Here is a 16,058-nt window from a genome sequence, read left to right as displayed (position 1 = left end):
TGGGTATTCAGAGTTTTATTTGTCAAAATGATTTGATACCATATATCATATCCTTTTGTTGGTCAATCACATAAAACCCCAGAAAGAACTCTCAAGTTGTTGTAATATGACCGAAACGAGATAGAGTTTGAGAAATGTTAATACTTGGGCAAGTAGAAAATGGTCTGTGTTCATTTCATAGTTCCAGAGTGAGATGTACTCCAATAAGTTGTGACAGATCTCTCTAAATACCATTTTTAACGACACATTTGTCTTTAATACCACCTGTCACTCTTTTCTAGGAGGACCTGGAGCGTACCCAGTTAAACGTGTTAGCAGTGCAGGCTATCACCAGCCTGGTGCTGAGTGCCATGACCCTGCCCACTGCTGGCAACCCTGCAGTCAGCTGTCTGGAACAGCAACCCCGAAACAAAAGCCTTAAAGCTCTGGAAACACGGTAGCTATGCAGTGTTTTTTTTTAAATCTGTCTATGAAGAGGGAGCCTTAAAATCGGACAGAATACGGATGAGGTTTTCTGTGTCCAGGTTTGGAAGGAAACTCGCTGTAATTCGAGGTGAAGTGGAGCGAGAGATTCAGGCTCTTGTTTCAAAGAGGGACAACGTCAGTACACACCACCCGTACCACGCCTGGGACCCAGTACCCTCGCTGTCAGCAGCCTCTGCAGGTAACCCAACTTCAGGACCAGGTCTGTCCTTCGGTATAAAATGGCAGAATACTTTTCGGACCTCATTTCTTCCAGCAGGTACGCTAATCAGCCATGAGAAGCTGCTGCTCCAGATCAACACTGAGAGGGAGCTGGGCAACATGGATTACAAACTGGGGCAGGTATGAGAAAGAAATAGTTAGACTGTAATGCCTGAGGGAGACGTTACTAATGCTTGTTTGATTTGGCATATGTCTCACCAGGTCTCCATCCATTCAGTCTGGTTGGGTAATAACATCACTCCTCTTAGGGAAGAAGAATGGGGTGAGGATGAAGAAGATGAAACAGACACTCCAGCACCTGCCTCCCCACCTTTATCGCCTATAAATTCAAGGTCAGAGAGCACACAGTTACTCACACCAATCTGCAAGTACATCAGTGTTTGCCAAGGCCTGAATGTTACTACAACAATAATCATTACTGAGTGATCTTTACTGTCTCTTTTTAGCAGTTTTTCTATTTTGATTGATTATTGTCCAGAGAAGACAGATTAGGTTTCCTAAACTCAGGGAATGATTCCTTCTCCAGGGATCCATCCACACTCTGAACTTGTATTTTGTGCTTTCAGGAAGCACCGTGCAGGTGTGGATATTCATTCATGTTCTCAGTTCCTCCTCGAGCTCTACAGCCAATGGCTAATCCCAGGCTCTCCCAGTAACAGGAGGACGCCGACCATCCTCATCAGTGAGGTGGTCCGATCGGTAAGCTGGAACCCACCAGTAGATATCTTCTCACCAGCTTGGCTAAAGATCTGTTCACCTGACTTAAAGAACAGTCTACTGTTTCTCATTTCAATCTCTTACGTAGCCATTTTTGTTGTTGGTCGAAAGCAAAAGCCTGCTGTGGGGAAAAAGGTTTATCAGCAAATTAGAAAAACTAAAATTGATTTCAGTTATTTCAATCAAAGACTGAAACTCTTATATAGCCTGATTACACACAGAGTAAAATGTTTGAAGCGCTTGGTTTTGTTATTTTGGGGTTGATGACTCACAGGTAATGAAAACCCAAAGTTCAGACTTGAGGTTTGTCAGAGTGTTATATTAGTAAAGGAACAATAAAAACAGATGGGCAAGACGGGTGAAGCACAAAATGTCACTGCTGAAAAAGGTGACTGTTCAGAGCTGTGTCTCCAAGCATATTAGTGGAAAGTTATATGGAAAGAAAAAGGGAGGAAAAAGTACACAAGTGATAGAGATAACCCCAGCCTTAAAAGGATTGTGAACCAGACACAACTCAAGAGTTTGAGGAAGATTCATAAGTTGTGAGCTGTGGCTGGAGTCAGAGCTTCAGGGGCCATCACACACACACAATATATATGCACGATCTACAACTGATTCACTCCTTGTGTTTAAACCAACCCTGAACCAGAGCCAATGTCAAAAGCCTCTTACATAAGCCAAGGAGAAACAGGACTGGATTTTTGCTCAGCAGTCTAAAGGCCCCTAATTAGATGAATTAGGGCTGGACGATTTGGCCAAAACTTATATAAAAATATATTTCCTAATTTGGTCGATATGATATAGTTCCAATATTAATATCAATCTATAACAATATAAAAGCCTCAGAAAAACTGCTAAGAATGCCCACAACAGATGCCTGTACAAACCTCTGAAAGTTATTTTGCCAGGTTAATAAACCTCCTCCAATATAACATTTTAGAAACAAAAACTGTACATATAGATGAATTTTCACCTTTTACTTGTATTTAGCATTCAAACAAAGGCGTTTGAAATCACCGTCATATAAACATAAAACTCTCAACTTTCGTGAGTTTATTAGCTCTAACTTTAAAGTTCAACTGAAGTTTATTATGTCAGTCTTACAGACTTAAAGGCGCTTGAGCCTCACTAAAGAAATAACAACATTGCTCTGAATTGCTGCAAGAAACAGAAAAAAAGAGTGAGCAACAATTAACACAAATGTTGCTGAGAGACAATGTTGACCTGAATGCACAAGTAAGGTTTTGCCACTTGGCTTACTGTGGGGAAGCTCTTTTGATAGACCTTCCATCAATCCAGTGGATTTGAGTCATCGTCAGCACCTGGAGACAAAAGGTTGGTTGCCGAGCTCCCTCTTAGCTGCCTGCCGTGCACTCAGCCTTCTGTGGTTGGCCTGGAAAAAAAAAAAGCTACCTAGAGACCTCTTCGTTTTCTTGGCTGGTGGCCCTGCTGCAGAAGCATCTCCAATGGTTTCTTCTCTGAACTCCTCTTCTCTTACCATAGCAGCTCTCTCTCCCTTCATCAACTCCAACACAGCCCTCTGTTTGATGTACTCTCTCTTCTCCTCCTAAGTGTACTGAAGCTTGAATCTTGGGTCAACAAGGCATGCCATATCAAGTTGATCATCCATGGCTAGATCCTTGTACTTTGTTATTGGTTCCTTCAGATGGAGGTGTTGAAGAGATGAATCTGGTTTGAGAATGACACGGACCCCCATCTTGTTGGTGTTTCACTAATAAGCTTGTGCTTTGGCAAGTGAAACTCTTCCTGAGCAGCTTGAAGGTCCCGTTTCTTTTTCCAAGAGTAGGAGAAGGCAGCCACCATCTCTTTAGACCCCAACTGCTCTGTCCACTTGCTTGTCTTGGTTAAGAAAAATTCTTGCAATATACCGCTCTCATTTTTATTTATATTTTAACAAAAAAATAATTTATTCATATAGAAAAATCACAGTTCTCCTGCTTAAGTATTTTTGATTAATTTGATCAGATTTTGGAAATTAAACATCTGTTCCCACACCAGTAAAACACCTTTAAATTTAAATGAGAGAATGGCTGTATGTATAATCCATATAAATATGAATGCCTAAATGAATAGCCTATAAAATGACTTAAGTTAAATGAAATCACCTAATCAAATTTTAGGCTAACTAAGTATTAAGTTACGGTACAATAACTCATAAAGGTGAGTACACCCCTCGCATGTTTGTAAATATTTAATTATATCTTTTCATGTGACTACACTGAATAAATGACACATTTGCTACATTGTAATGAGTGTACAGCTTTAAATGCACAGTATAACACATGCTTAATTACTTCCTTATTAAATGTCATTTAACAACTACAGGGGTTGGACAATGAAACTGAAACACCTGGTTTTAGACCACAATAATTTATTAGTATGATGTATGGCCTCCTTTTGCAGCCAATACAGCATCAATTCGTCTTGGGAATGACATATACAAGTCCTGCACAGTGGTCAGAGGGATTTTAAGCCATTCTTCTTGCAGGATAGTGGCCAGGTCACTACGTGATACTGGTGGAGGAAAACGTTTCCTGACTCGTTCCTCCAAAACACCCCAAAGTGGCTCAATAATATTTAGATCTGGTGACTGTGCAGACCATGGGAGATGTTCAACTTCACTTTCATATTCATCAAACCAATCTTTCACCAGTCTTGCTGTGTGTATTGGTGCATTGTCATCCTGATACACGGCACCGCCTTCAGGATACAATGTTTGAACCATTGGATGCACATGGTCCTCAAGAATGGTTCGGTAGTCCTTGGCAGTGACGCGCCCATCTAGCACCAGTATTGGGCCAAAGGAATGCCATGATATGGCAGCCCAAACCATCACTGATTCACCCCGATGCTTCACTCTGGGCATCCAACAGTCTGGGTGGTATGCTTCTTTGGGGCTTCTCCACACCGTAACTCTCCCGGATGTGGGGAAAATAGTAAAGGTGAACTCATCAGAGAACAATACATGTTTCACATTGTCCACAGCCCAAGATTTGCAGCTCCTTGCAGCCATTGAAACCGACGTTTGGCATTGGCATGAGTGACCAAAGGTTTGGCTATAGCAGCCCGGCCGTGTATATTGACCCTGTGGAGCTCCTGATGGACAGTTCTGGTGGAAACAGGAGAGTTGAGGTGCACATTTAATTCTGCCGTGATTTGGGCAGCCGTGGTTTTATGCTTTTTGGATACAATCCAGGTTAGCACCCGAACATCCCTTTCAGACAGCTTCCTCTTGCATCCACAGTTAATCCTGTTGGATGTGGTTCGTCCTTCTTGGTGGTATGCTGACATTATCCTGGATACCGTGGCTCTTGATACATCACAAAGACTTGCTGTCTTGGTCACAGATGCGCCAGCAAGACGTGCACCAACAATTTGTCCTCTTTTGAACTCTGGTATGCCACCCATAATGTTGTGTGCATTTCAATATTTGGAGCAAAACTGTGCTCTTACCCTGCTAATTGAACCTTCACACTCTGCTCTTACTGGTGCAATGTGCAATCAATGAAGACTGGCTACCAGGCTGGTCCAATTTAGCCATGAAACCTCCCACACTAAAATGACAGGTGTTTCAGTTTCATTGTCCAACCCCTATGTATATATATATATATATATATATATATATATAATAAAACTCGTATCGGAATATATATTGATATTGAATTACTGTCCAGCCCTAAAATAAATACTGCATTTCACTTGAAAATCAAGGTCCCAGACTCTGGGAGAAGAGTGGAGACACAGTGGAGTCCGAGCTCCTTGAGGTCCAGTTTCCACAGTCGGTGATTATTTAGGGATTCATATAATCTGCGACTGTTGGTCTTCTGTGTTTTTTCAAGTCCACAGTCTGGAAATGTTAGAGCACATCATGCCTCCTATTGCTGGAGATGCTGATTTCTTTTTCCAGCAGGACTTGGCACCTGCCCACATTGCCAAAGGTACTAAAACCGTGCTACACCTCAACGCCATTCCACAGTTCATGCAAGAGTGACCCCATTCTTGTATTAAGTTTGTACAGGTCCTTCTCAAATTATTAGCATATTGTGATAAAGTTCATTATTTTCCATAATGTCATGATGAAAATTTAACATTCATATATTTTAGATTCATTGCACACTAACTGAAATATTTCAGGTCTTTTATTGTCTTAATACGGATGATTGTGGCATACAGCTCATGAAAACCCAAAATTCCTATCTCACAAAATTAGCATATTTCATCCGACCAATAAAAGAAAAGTGTTTTTAATACAAAAAACATCAATCTTCAAATAATCATGTACAGTTATGCACTCAATACTTGGTCGGGAACCTTTTGCAGAAATGACTGCTTCAATGCGGCGTGGCATGGAGGCAATCAGCCTGTGGCACTGCTGAGGTCTTATGGAGGCCCAGGATGCTTCGATAGCGGCCTTTAGCTCATCCAGAGTGTTGGGTCTTGAGTCTCTCAACGTTCTCTTCACAATATCCCACAGATTCTCTATGGGGTTCAGGTCAGGAGAGTTGGCAGGCCAATTGAGCACAGTGATACCATGGTCAGTAAACCATTTACCAGTGGTTTTGGCACTGTGAGCAGGTGCCAGGTCGTGCTGAAAAATGAAATCTTCATCTCCATAAAGCTTTTCAGCAGATGGAAGCATGAAGTGCTCCAAAATCTCCTGATAGCTAGCTGCATTGACCCTGCCCTTGATAAAACACAGTGGACCAACACCAGCAGCTGACACGGCACCCCAGACCATCACTGACTGTGGGTACTTGACACTGGACTTCTGGCATTTTGGCATTTCCTTCTCCCCAGTCTTCCTCCAGACTCTGGCACCTTGATTTCCGAATGACATGCAGAATTTGCTTTCATCCGAAAAAAGTACTTTGGACCACTGAGCAACAGTCCAGTGCTGCTTCTCTGTAGCCCAGGTTAGGCGCTTCTGCTGCTGTTTCTGGTTCAAAAGTGGCTTGACCTGGGGAATGCGGCACCTGTAGCCCATTTCCTGCACACGCCTGTGCACGGTGGGTCTGGATGTTTCTACTCCAGACTCAGTCCACTGCTTCCGCAGGTCCCCCAAGGTCTGGAATCGGCCCTTCTCCACAATCTTCCTCAGGGTCCAGTCACCTCTTCTCGTTGTGCAGCGTTTTCTGCCACACTTTTTCCTTCCCACAGACTTCCCACTGAGGTGCCTTGATACAGCACTCTGGGAACAGCCTATTCATTCAGAAATGTCTTTCTGTGTCTTACCCTCTTGCTTGAGGGTGTCAATAGTGGCCTTCTGGACAGCAGTCAGGTCGGCAGTCTTACCCATGATTGGGGTTTTGAGTGATGAACCAGGCTGGGAGTTTTAAAGGCCTCAGGAATCTTTTGCAGGTGTTTAGAGTTAACTCGTTGATTCAGATGATTAGGTTCATAGCTCGTTTAGAGACACTTTTAATGATATGCTAATTTTGTGAGATAGGAATTTTGGGTTTTCATGAGCTGTATGCCAAAATCATCCATATTAAGACAATAAAAGACCTTAAATATTTCAGTTAGTGTGCAATGAATCTAAAATATATGAATGTTAAATTTTCATCATTACATTATGGAAAATAATGAACTTTATCACAATATGCTAATATTTTGAGAAGGACCTGTATGCTCTGCAGGATATGGACATACTTTTCAGATGACTGATGTTACTGTAATAAAAAGCAGAATTTCTGGTCTTTGATAGCTATAAGCCATCATTATCAAGAAATGCCTGAAGTATATCTCTCTTTGTGTAATGAATCTATATAATCTGAGTTTCAGTTTTTGCATTAAATTTCTGAGTAAACCAGCCTTTCTTTTAAATTTTAATTTACTGAGATGCTCCTGTTGCTTATTAAGGCTCTGCTTTAATCGGTCGCGCCTTGCTCTGCAGCTGCTGGCGGTATCGGACCTGTTCACAGAGAGGAACCAGTTTGACATGATGTTCTCCACTCTGCTGGAACTCCAGAAGCTTCACCCTCCTGAAGACGAGATCCTGAATCAGTACCTTGTGCCCGCGATCTGTAAGGCTGCAGCTGTGTTAGGCATGGTGAGTGAGACATCACAGGAGACCTTGTAAACCACTGCTGACTACTTCTTGATTCTAATAACTGCATTAACGCTTCTAGGATAAAGTAATAGCCGAGCCTGTGTGTCGCCTGTTGGAGACAACCCTGCGTAGCACCCACCTGCCCAGCCGCATGGGGGCTCTGCACGGGGTGCTCTATGTGCTGGAGTGTGACCTGCTAGATGACACGGCTAAACAGCTCATCCCCACAGTCTCTGAGTACCTTCTATCAAACCTCAGGGCTATTGCTCAGTGAGTATTATTCTCCTCCTTCAACACTCAGACACTGACCTTAGTTCATCTCTAATGAGTTTAAGCAGTGATGAAAGACCCCCGGGGGACCACTGTGTTTAATGTCACCGTGTTAATCCTCCTCCCCCTGCAATATAAGAGGATCTATTAGTCAATTAGTTTTATTTATCCAATTTAATAAGGTAATAGAAGCAAGAATGCTGTGTTTCTCTTTGCCTCAAGATGCTGCCATTGACATTTTACACTCATACCAGCTGTAATTTGCGTTTCCTTGCTTTGTGTCTCTGTTCTGCAGCTGTGTGAACCTGCATAACCAGCAGCATGTGTTGGTGATGTGTGCAGTGGCCTTCTACATGATGGAGAACTACCCTCTGGATGTTGGAGCTGATTTTATGGCTGCAGTTATACAAGTAAGAGTAGAGCTATCCATAATAAGCGTGATATTTTACGCAATGTAAACAAAAATACACATTTTATGCTGATTACAGTTTTTTTTTTTTTTAGTACAGCCTTAAAATTTCAACGGCTTCCCGAATGTGGGATAAATTTACATTTTTCACACGAAAGTATTTATACCCCTTGAAGTTTTCCACATTTTGTCTCCTAATGATTTCAGTATAAATTAGAGCTGCACAACATATTGAATCTCAATCTTCATTGCCATTTCAGTCTGTGCTGTATCACAAAGGGCTGCTTAGATGTTATATTTTGTAGGATATTGTTTTTTTTTTATAATTCATTATTTTTATAAAGTCACTGATGGGCACATGCCAAGCAAATATTTACACATTCACTGTACGCAAATAATGTGAAATTACATCAACTTAAATTTCCACATCGGTGAGAAAACTAAAATTGTTTAACAAAACCTTCGGGGGTGATCTGGAATATTATTACATTTACTACAAAGTTATGTTAGGCCTCTGGAGTATTATGTACTGAACCCACTTTTTCCAGCATGAGTCAAACAAATCTAATTTGTGATTTACTACAGTTGTTACCTTCTCCATTTTTATAAATGTTTATGGTGACCTCACTCCAACCTTGGCCTCTCCTGTGTTCTCCTCCATGTGCTTGTCATTGTCCTCTTGCTTGCAACCAAGAACATATTTTACAAGTGTATGTCCTCATTTTCCAATCCTGTGGTATACATCTGATTTTTGCAGTTTCTCCAACAGGTAGGGGGCGCCCCACCATAGTGTGTTGTTACTGGCTTGGAGTAATGAAGTCATGATTTGGCTCCTTTCCATTGGGCTTTACAGACTGATGTCCATTCTTCCGAAATGCATATCTCTCCCACCTTCTCCCATAATGCCTTCACGTAAAGTGTTAACTGAGATTTTAGCATTTACCAAATATTTATACAATGATGAAATAACACCTTTACCAATCTTACAGTCATATGCTTGTTTAAAAAAATCACACAAATCCAGGATTCATCACAGTCGGATCCCTCGTTTTATGGTCAACATAACGTCTTAGCTGTATCGGTAAAAATCCTGATTCTCTAAGGAATATTCCCTTTTTAAGTATCTCAAAGCTGAGCAATATATCCTTTTTAAACAATATGTATAAAACGGTTAATCCTTTTGTCGCCCAGATCTTAAAACGGGAGTCATATTTGTTTGGTAGAAAATCAAAGAGTCAAAAGCATCCCATTTGAATATTATGATGTCTTTGTTTAATTTGAATTCCTTCACCACATTTTTCCATACTTTTCGAGTCCATTCTACCCATTGATTCTTAGCTTCATCTATATGTCTCTGAATACGAGTGTCAGCCAGAGCCACTTATATTGAAAGGAAAATATTCTTTTCTCAATACTTTTCCACTGGGCCTTTTTATATGATGGATCGCACCAGTTTCACTGCCTTGAGCTGTGTTGCATAATATTATATTATATATTAATCGCCAGATTATTAAGGGATTTGACCTGCACCATCATAGGACACTTGAATATTATTTTATTAGGCGGATTATAGTTGTATGAGAGTATTTGAGTCTTTGTCACAATAATGTTATAGCCTGAGAGCCAACCAAATTGTTCAAATAACTGTCAATTCAGGTAAAGAGCTTGTTGGTTGCTGCAAGTAAATGGATATCATGTCTTACTAAGTGTCATTCATTCACACTTTTGCATATTGATGATATATTTGGCCAGCCGGGTCTGCTGGGAACTGTGTGGAGAGAAAAGGGAGGAAGACATGCGGCAAAGATCTCAAGGTCGTTAAGCGAGCCCAGGAAGGCTGGGTCGAGGACTATAGCCTCTGTATATGGAGGCGTCCGCTCTATGGCCTACACCACGCAACGCCCCAGATGTGGAGAAGTTTAAAGCAGCTTATAAAACAATATACCAAGCTTTTAAAATCTCACCGAGTACTGTTCAGTTCATCATATGAAAACGGAAAGAGTATGGCACAACACAAGACATGGCTGTCTGCCTAAGCTGAAAAGGTGGGTTAGGAAAGTATTTAAAGAATTGGGGAAGCAGCCAAGAGGCCAAGCACATGGAAGAAGGTGCTCTGGTCAGATTAGACTAAAGTAGAACTTATTGGTCTACAAAAAGCTATTTGTGGATGAAAACTAACACTGCACATCACCATGCTGGGCAAGGAAAGCATTAATTAGAGAAATAGTCTATGGTAACTTTGGAGGAGCTGCCGAGATCAACAGCTCATCTGGGAGGATCTGTCGCCATGACAGCTTTTAGTCACTCAATCCGCAACTCTGGCTTTTATCAAAGAATGGTGAGAAGAAAACCACAAGCTATCCCATTTCCAGCTTGCCATAATTCTTGCAGAGGACACAAGCGAACATGAGGAAAAACGTGCTCTGGTAAGACGAGACCAAAATTTAAATCTTCGGCCTACATGCAAAGCACCATGTGGCAGAAAACAATCGCTAAACATACTATGCCACTGTAAAACATCGTGGCAGCGTCATGCTGGTCAGAGATGATGGTAAGATGGATGGAGGTAAATACAGGACAATCCTGGTAGAAAATCGGTTAGAGGGTTAAAGAGACTTGAGAAATCTCCCCAAAAGACTTGCAAATGTCAGTGCAGCGCAAGGTGGTGCTGCAAAGTACTGACTCAGAAGGGCTTAATACAGATGTACTCAACAAGATTTAGTCTTCTATTTCTAAAACTCTTTTAAAACCATGTATAGGTTTTCTGCCACTTACAACGATGTGCTACTTTGTGTTGGTGGTCCATTACAGAAAATAAAAATAAAATACAGTGCAGCTTCTGTTTATGTGAGAAAATGTGAAGAATTTCAGAGGTTATGGGACATACCTTTACAGCTCCTTCTACCTCCTGTTCTTTTATTCCATGTTCAAGCAGTTTACAAAGGAGATCATGGTCTCCTCTCACAAAACAAAGCATTTCACTCCCCCTTCAAACATACATTTAAGAACAAGAAGCTACTTCACTTTAACGTGCTCCTGTCCTCTGTAGCTATGTGGTGTGATGGTGTCAGCCAGCGAGGACTCCACCCCCTCCATCATCTATCACTGCGTTCTGCGCGGATTGGAGCGCCTCCTGCTGTCGGAGCAGCTGTCCCGCGTCGATGGAGAAGCTTTGGTCAAACTCAGCGTGGACAGAGTAAACATGCCATCTCCTCACCGAGCCATGGCTGCCCTGGGCCTCATGCTCACCTGCATGTACACTGGTAAGCGAGGCTTTGACATGACCGCTAGCGTAAGCCCTGCATGTACAACATCATGACCGGTGCTACCATTACTGCTGGTTGGCTTACTCATCTGCACTGATGAGCCTCTGATACATTCCTGCTTCGCCACAGTGAGGTTATGCCACCCATTTAATCTCTCTGCATTCATCCCTGATTCAACTCTGCCTAATTGCATGCAGGTTCCTCCACTGCTTCACATGGTTTTCCATTACAGCCTAATAATGAGTCGCATATATGAACATAGAGGGCAGTAATCCAGCGTAGGAATAAAATGCTTCACTGAGGTTTCACTCTTTGTAGCTCCAGATGTTCTTACAGATAGAAGAGCTCATGGCGAAGCATCTGGCTAAAGCATTTCTTTTCATTAGGTAATTAAAAACACACATGGATTATTTCAAGCTAATATTAAACTATAAAATATATTCAGAATGATGTAATTTCAGCCTAATTCTGCACAAAAAGGCAGATGTTAGTTTATAAACCTGCAAATAAACACAACATGAGCTCTTTCAGAGGAGCACATATTGAGATTACACCTGAGATTTATTTAGTGTTGACCTCAGCTGGTTCACAAATGTGCTTCAATAAACCTGGCACCACTTCTACCATTCATCTCTACATGTTCTCACTATCAACTTTCATACTTTTATCTGTTATACACAATCTTTTTTATAATTTCAACCATTAGAAAGGATTTTAACCAATAATAACCATCCTCCGCATCATAGACTGTGTTGCTACACCTGCATGTATTAGTTATCGGACCTCTGATATATCCTACCTCTAACCCCTACAACGGCCCCTACTAACCGTAGAACTTTTTTACTATTATGTTTGTGCTAATGGCACAAATATTTCTACTTGCTCAGAGCAAGCCCTCAGATTCTGAGATTACGCTCTCGCAAATTCAGACTTAATTTAGCTGTAGTTTCTCTGTGCTGTACAGTATGTTGCAAAAGTATTCATACTCACCTTTATTTACATTTTGTAACATAGTAGCCACAAACTTAATATATTTTTATGAGGATTTTATGTGATAGTCCAACAGGAAAATAATTCATTGTTCTCCAAATGGTTTGTCGTTTTCTCATTCTTTTTTTTTTTTTTGTAATAATTTGATTCCAGTGACTTAAAAATGTACGTAGTTAGTAAAAAGTTCCCGTGTGTAAATTAAGCTTAGCATAAATGAAGCTCTGGGACACTATTAGAGAACAAACAGCATCATGGAGAACAAGGAACGACCCACACAAGTCAAGATGGAAGTTGTGGAGAAGTTTCAAGCAGGTTATTGGGAAGAAGCTGGTAGCGACAGCCCCCAAAAGACCTGCCTGTTTAATTGCTGAGAATCCTGATTGTACAGAATTGTGATTCAGGGGAGCTGAAGGCTTTTCAGATTTGTATTTGTAAATAAATCAAACCATGCATCCTTTTCCTTCCACCTCACAAAAACACACTATTTAGTGTGTCACATAAAATCTGAATAAAATACATTAAAGGTTATTGTTATAATGTCACCAAATGTATAAAGGTCCAAGAGGCAGTAATACTTTAGCAAGGCACTGTATGTTCAAGTCGGGCGTATCTTATATGGAAACCAGACCTTTTGAGATTTCAGCAGCAGTTTCTTACTAAAATTCTCCAATATCATTGCTTCAAAAAAATTCAACTTTGGTTTTTGGTGTTCAACGTTCTGAATCATGTGATGACGGTTGCGAGCCTCACTCTAACCTGTCCCCCCTCCCGGTTTCAACCGGTGACACCCATCCCTCTCGCCCTCTCAGCGGTGCTCGCGTCGGGTTCAGATGCGACAGGGGTTAGAGGTCAGGTTGAGTGTGCTGTTGCGGAGGCGGTTGGCGTCACGGCGGGTCATGTTGGTTTCTCCTCAGGCAAGGAGAAAGCCAGCCCCGCCAGCCGCCCCGCTCACTCTGACCCACAGGCCCCGGACAGCGAGTCGGTCATTGTTGCCATGGAGAGGGTCTCTGTGCTCTTCGACAGGTAAAGCTTTTTCATTTACCACTTATTGTACCGTACGTATATAGCGTTTATAAAAAGCCTTAATTTGCAACTCTGATCTTCATTTTCAGAACTATTTTCTTAGTTAAAATGACGTTTCTCTGCCAAAACATCTCTTGGCAGAGGAGACATTTGAAATGTTTTAATATATTTTCCTTTCATCTGGTGTTCCTGCAGGATCAGGAAGGGTTTACCCAGCGAGGCTCGGGTTGTGTCGAGGATTCTGCCTCAGTTCCTGGATGACTTCTTCCCACTGCAGGACGTCATGAACAAAGTCATTGGAGAGTTCCTGTCCAATCAGCAGCCATACCCACAATTCATGGCCACTGTTGTCTACAAGGTCAGCAATGGGTCATAAGGGCGTAGAAATAAGATCAAACATAAGACCAAATTCCAGTTTACCAATGGAGTATTCATTTCAAGATTATATTTGTCAAAGGGTATTTTCGTATTGAAATTTATTTAAATCCACTTCCAATTTTCAAGATTTGGTAGTATAAGCTGCTCTAGGTCAGTATCTTTTAAGTGTTTTAAGGTATTTCTAACACATATTAAAAACCAATTGTGTCAAGTTGTTCTTCCTCCTCCTATTTCTATATTTTCTTGTTTCCCTCTCTTTTACCCATTTTCTTCCTGTCTCTTTGATTCTGTCTAGGTTTTCCAGACGCTCCATGCCACGGGCCAGTCTTCCATGGTACGCGACTGGGTGCTGCTGTCTTTGTCCAACTTCACACAGAGGACACCAGTAGCCATGGCCATGTGGAGTCTGTCCTGCTTCTTTGTTTCTGCTTCCACCTCCCAATGGATTTCTGCCCTGTATCCTTACATGAAGTGGGGTAGATCTAATGAAAAGGACAGTGATTGTTTTTCCATTTCCTCCTGGTGAATTTTTGATTACTACTGCCCGCTACTTGGACATTCTGACATTAGACTCTTACATCGTCAGCCATTTTGCATTTAAAGACTGACTGGAAGATAGAGGTCACAGCTCTTTGCAACATGAAAGGAGAAGAGTCGATTTTGAGAGGTCAAACAGTTCAAACTCTTACTTTTAGGCTTTCTCTGAAACCCTCCGTCACAATTTGACTCTGGTCTGAGTTGGCTGTTTGGATTCTTTGGTGTTGATCAAATATCTGCGGGAACCACTTAATGTTTCCTGTAAACTGGCTGCATGTTACACAAGCTAACCAGACAGTATGATCTGATAACCTTCAATAAAAACAACACAGCTTCACAGAATCACTGTAGTTACTAAACATTTATAGCACTAATTGCTTTAATAAAAAGTAACAATTATAACATACTGACTGATATAAATATATAATTTATTTGTGATTTTGACATTGAGACATAGACGAGCAAAAGTCTGCTAAGTTTAGTAGTAGGTCTTCTTAAAGAGTCACGAAAACTTACATTTAATCATTTTAGTTTTAGACCTATTTTTCTTAAATTAAATGTTTTTTGGTCTTGGCACCAGTTTTTTGATTTCTTTCATTGAGAAATAGGCATAAATTGTTTGTTTTGTGTGTTGTACAAATTATTGTTTTATGACACAAGGGCAAAACTAAAATTTCCATAATGCAGAGCATCAAAGGACCAGACAACTCTGGCAGAAAATAATTGTTGCTTGATATTCAGCCTTGCTAGCAAACAAGTAAAAGAAATCTGCTGTCTTGTCAATATTTGTTTAGGGCACGGACGTCCAAAGTCGGTCCTTGAGGGCTGGTGTCCTGCATGTTTCAGATGTTTCTCTGCTTCAGCACGCCTGATTTCCATTTATGGCTGATTAACAGGCGTAGGTTGAACTGCAATCCAGCCCTCGAGGACCGACTTTGGCCCCCCCCTGGTTTAGGGAATTGAAATCAAAGCCTTAATTTTTTTTCTACCTTATCCATGTCCAGCTCCTTCAGGAGAGTGTATAATTTTATAAGGTTAGGCTGAAAAAAACAAAACAAAATGTTGTTGATACAGGTTATGATGCTTACTGTATGGGTTACGATATAAGGGCCTGAACATACCTCTATGCATTTGTAATATGTGAGCTGCTTGGAGAGCACCAACACAAACAAACCTGTTGTCATCCATGGCACTGCTGTCAGTTGTAGTGTTTTCACTCCAGCCTCACAGGAGGCAACAAACCATCTAGTCTAGTTGGAAGGAAAAAAAGAGGTAGGTGGTGTTTATTCGGTTTTAAACCCTAACTCTGTTTTATCAGGCAAATTTTTCTTTCTTATAATAAAGTGAAACATTCAGCAGCCTTATTTCAGCCCACTGACTAGCAGTGTGCAGCAACAGGCAGAATGAGACAGTGCTGTGTTATTCAATGCTTCAATGGAGAAAATTCCAGTTTCTGATTCTTCGTTGAGGAGGACTACACTGCAGGAACATCATGACGGAAACATGTTGGGATTGTTGGTGCTAGTAACTGGCCCAATAGCTGAGACAAAGAGTCGGCATTAAAATGCCTAGCTTATGTCAAGGTAAACCATTTCCTCAAACCTCATTCGTTGATTTCATTACTGGGGGAAAAGTTGGATTAACAGCATAATGTCCTACTGAGTTGGACTTGCCATTTATTTTATGAATCCCA

General features: G+C 41.2%; 1 protein-coding gene across 6 annotated transcripts in view; it reads left to right on the top strand.

Annotated features, from left to right (window-relative positions):
- htt (huntingtin) overlaps positions 1-16,058 on the top strand; it is a 54,615-nt gene that overhangs the window by 36,275 nt on the left and 2,282 nt on the right. For 2 of the 6 annotated variants that reach the window (XM_047365182.1, XM_047365178.1), the window contains 12 exons: positions 282-436; positions 525-664; positions 743-825; positions 907-1,037; positions 1,272-1,404; positions 7,337-7,492; positions 7,572-7,762; positions 8,058-8,172; positions 11,221-11,434; positions 13,237-13,450; positions 13,646-13,808; positions 14,124-14,284. In XM_047365182.1, the coding sequence (XP_047221138.1) occupies positions 282-436; positions 525-664; positions 743-825; positions 907-1,037; positions 1,272-1,404; positions 7,337-7,492; positions 7,572-7,762; positions 8,058-8,172; positions 11,221-11,434; positions 13,237-13,450; positions 13,646-13,808; positions 14,124-14,284 (1,856 nt within the window). Of the gene's footprint in view, positions 1-281; positions 437-524; positions 665-739; positions 826-906; positions 1,038-1,271; positions 1,405-7,336; positions 7,493-7,571; positions 7,763-8,057; positions 8,173-11,220; positions 11,435-13,236; positions 13,451-13,645; positions 13,809-14,123; positions 14,285-16,058 lie in introns of all 6 variants that reach the window. The other 4 variants (XM_047365179.1, XM_047365177.1, XM_047365181.1 and 1 more) reach the window with 3 other exon arrangements.

This window comes from Girardinichthys multiradiatus, chromosome 5 (genome assembly GCF_021462225.1).
Source record: "Girardinichthys multiradiatus isolate DD_20200921_A chromosome 5, DD_fGirMul_XY1, whole genome shotgun sequence".
Lineage (NCBI taxonomy): Eukaryota > Metazoa > Chordata > Actinopteri > Cyprinodontiformes > Goodeidae > Girardinichthys > Girardinichthys multiradiatus.
This window is presented reverse-complemented; position numbering and strand designations above follow the sequence as displayed.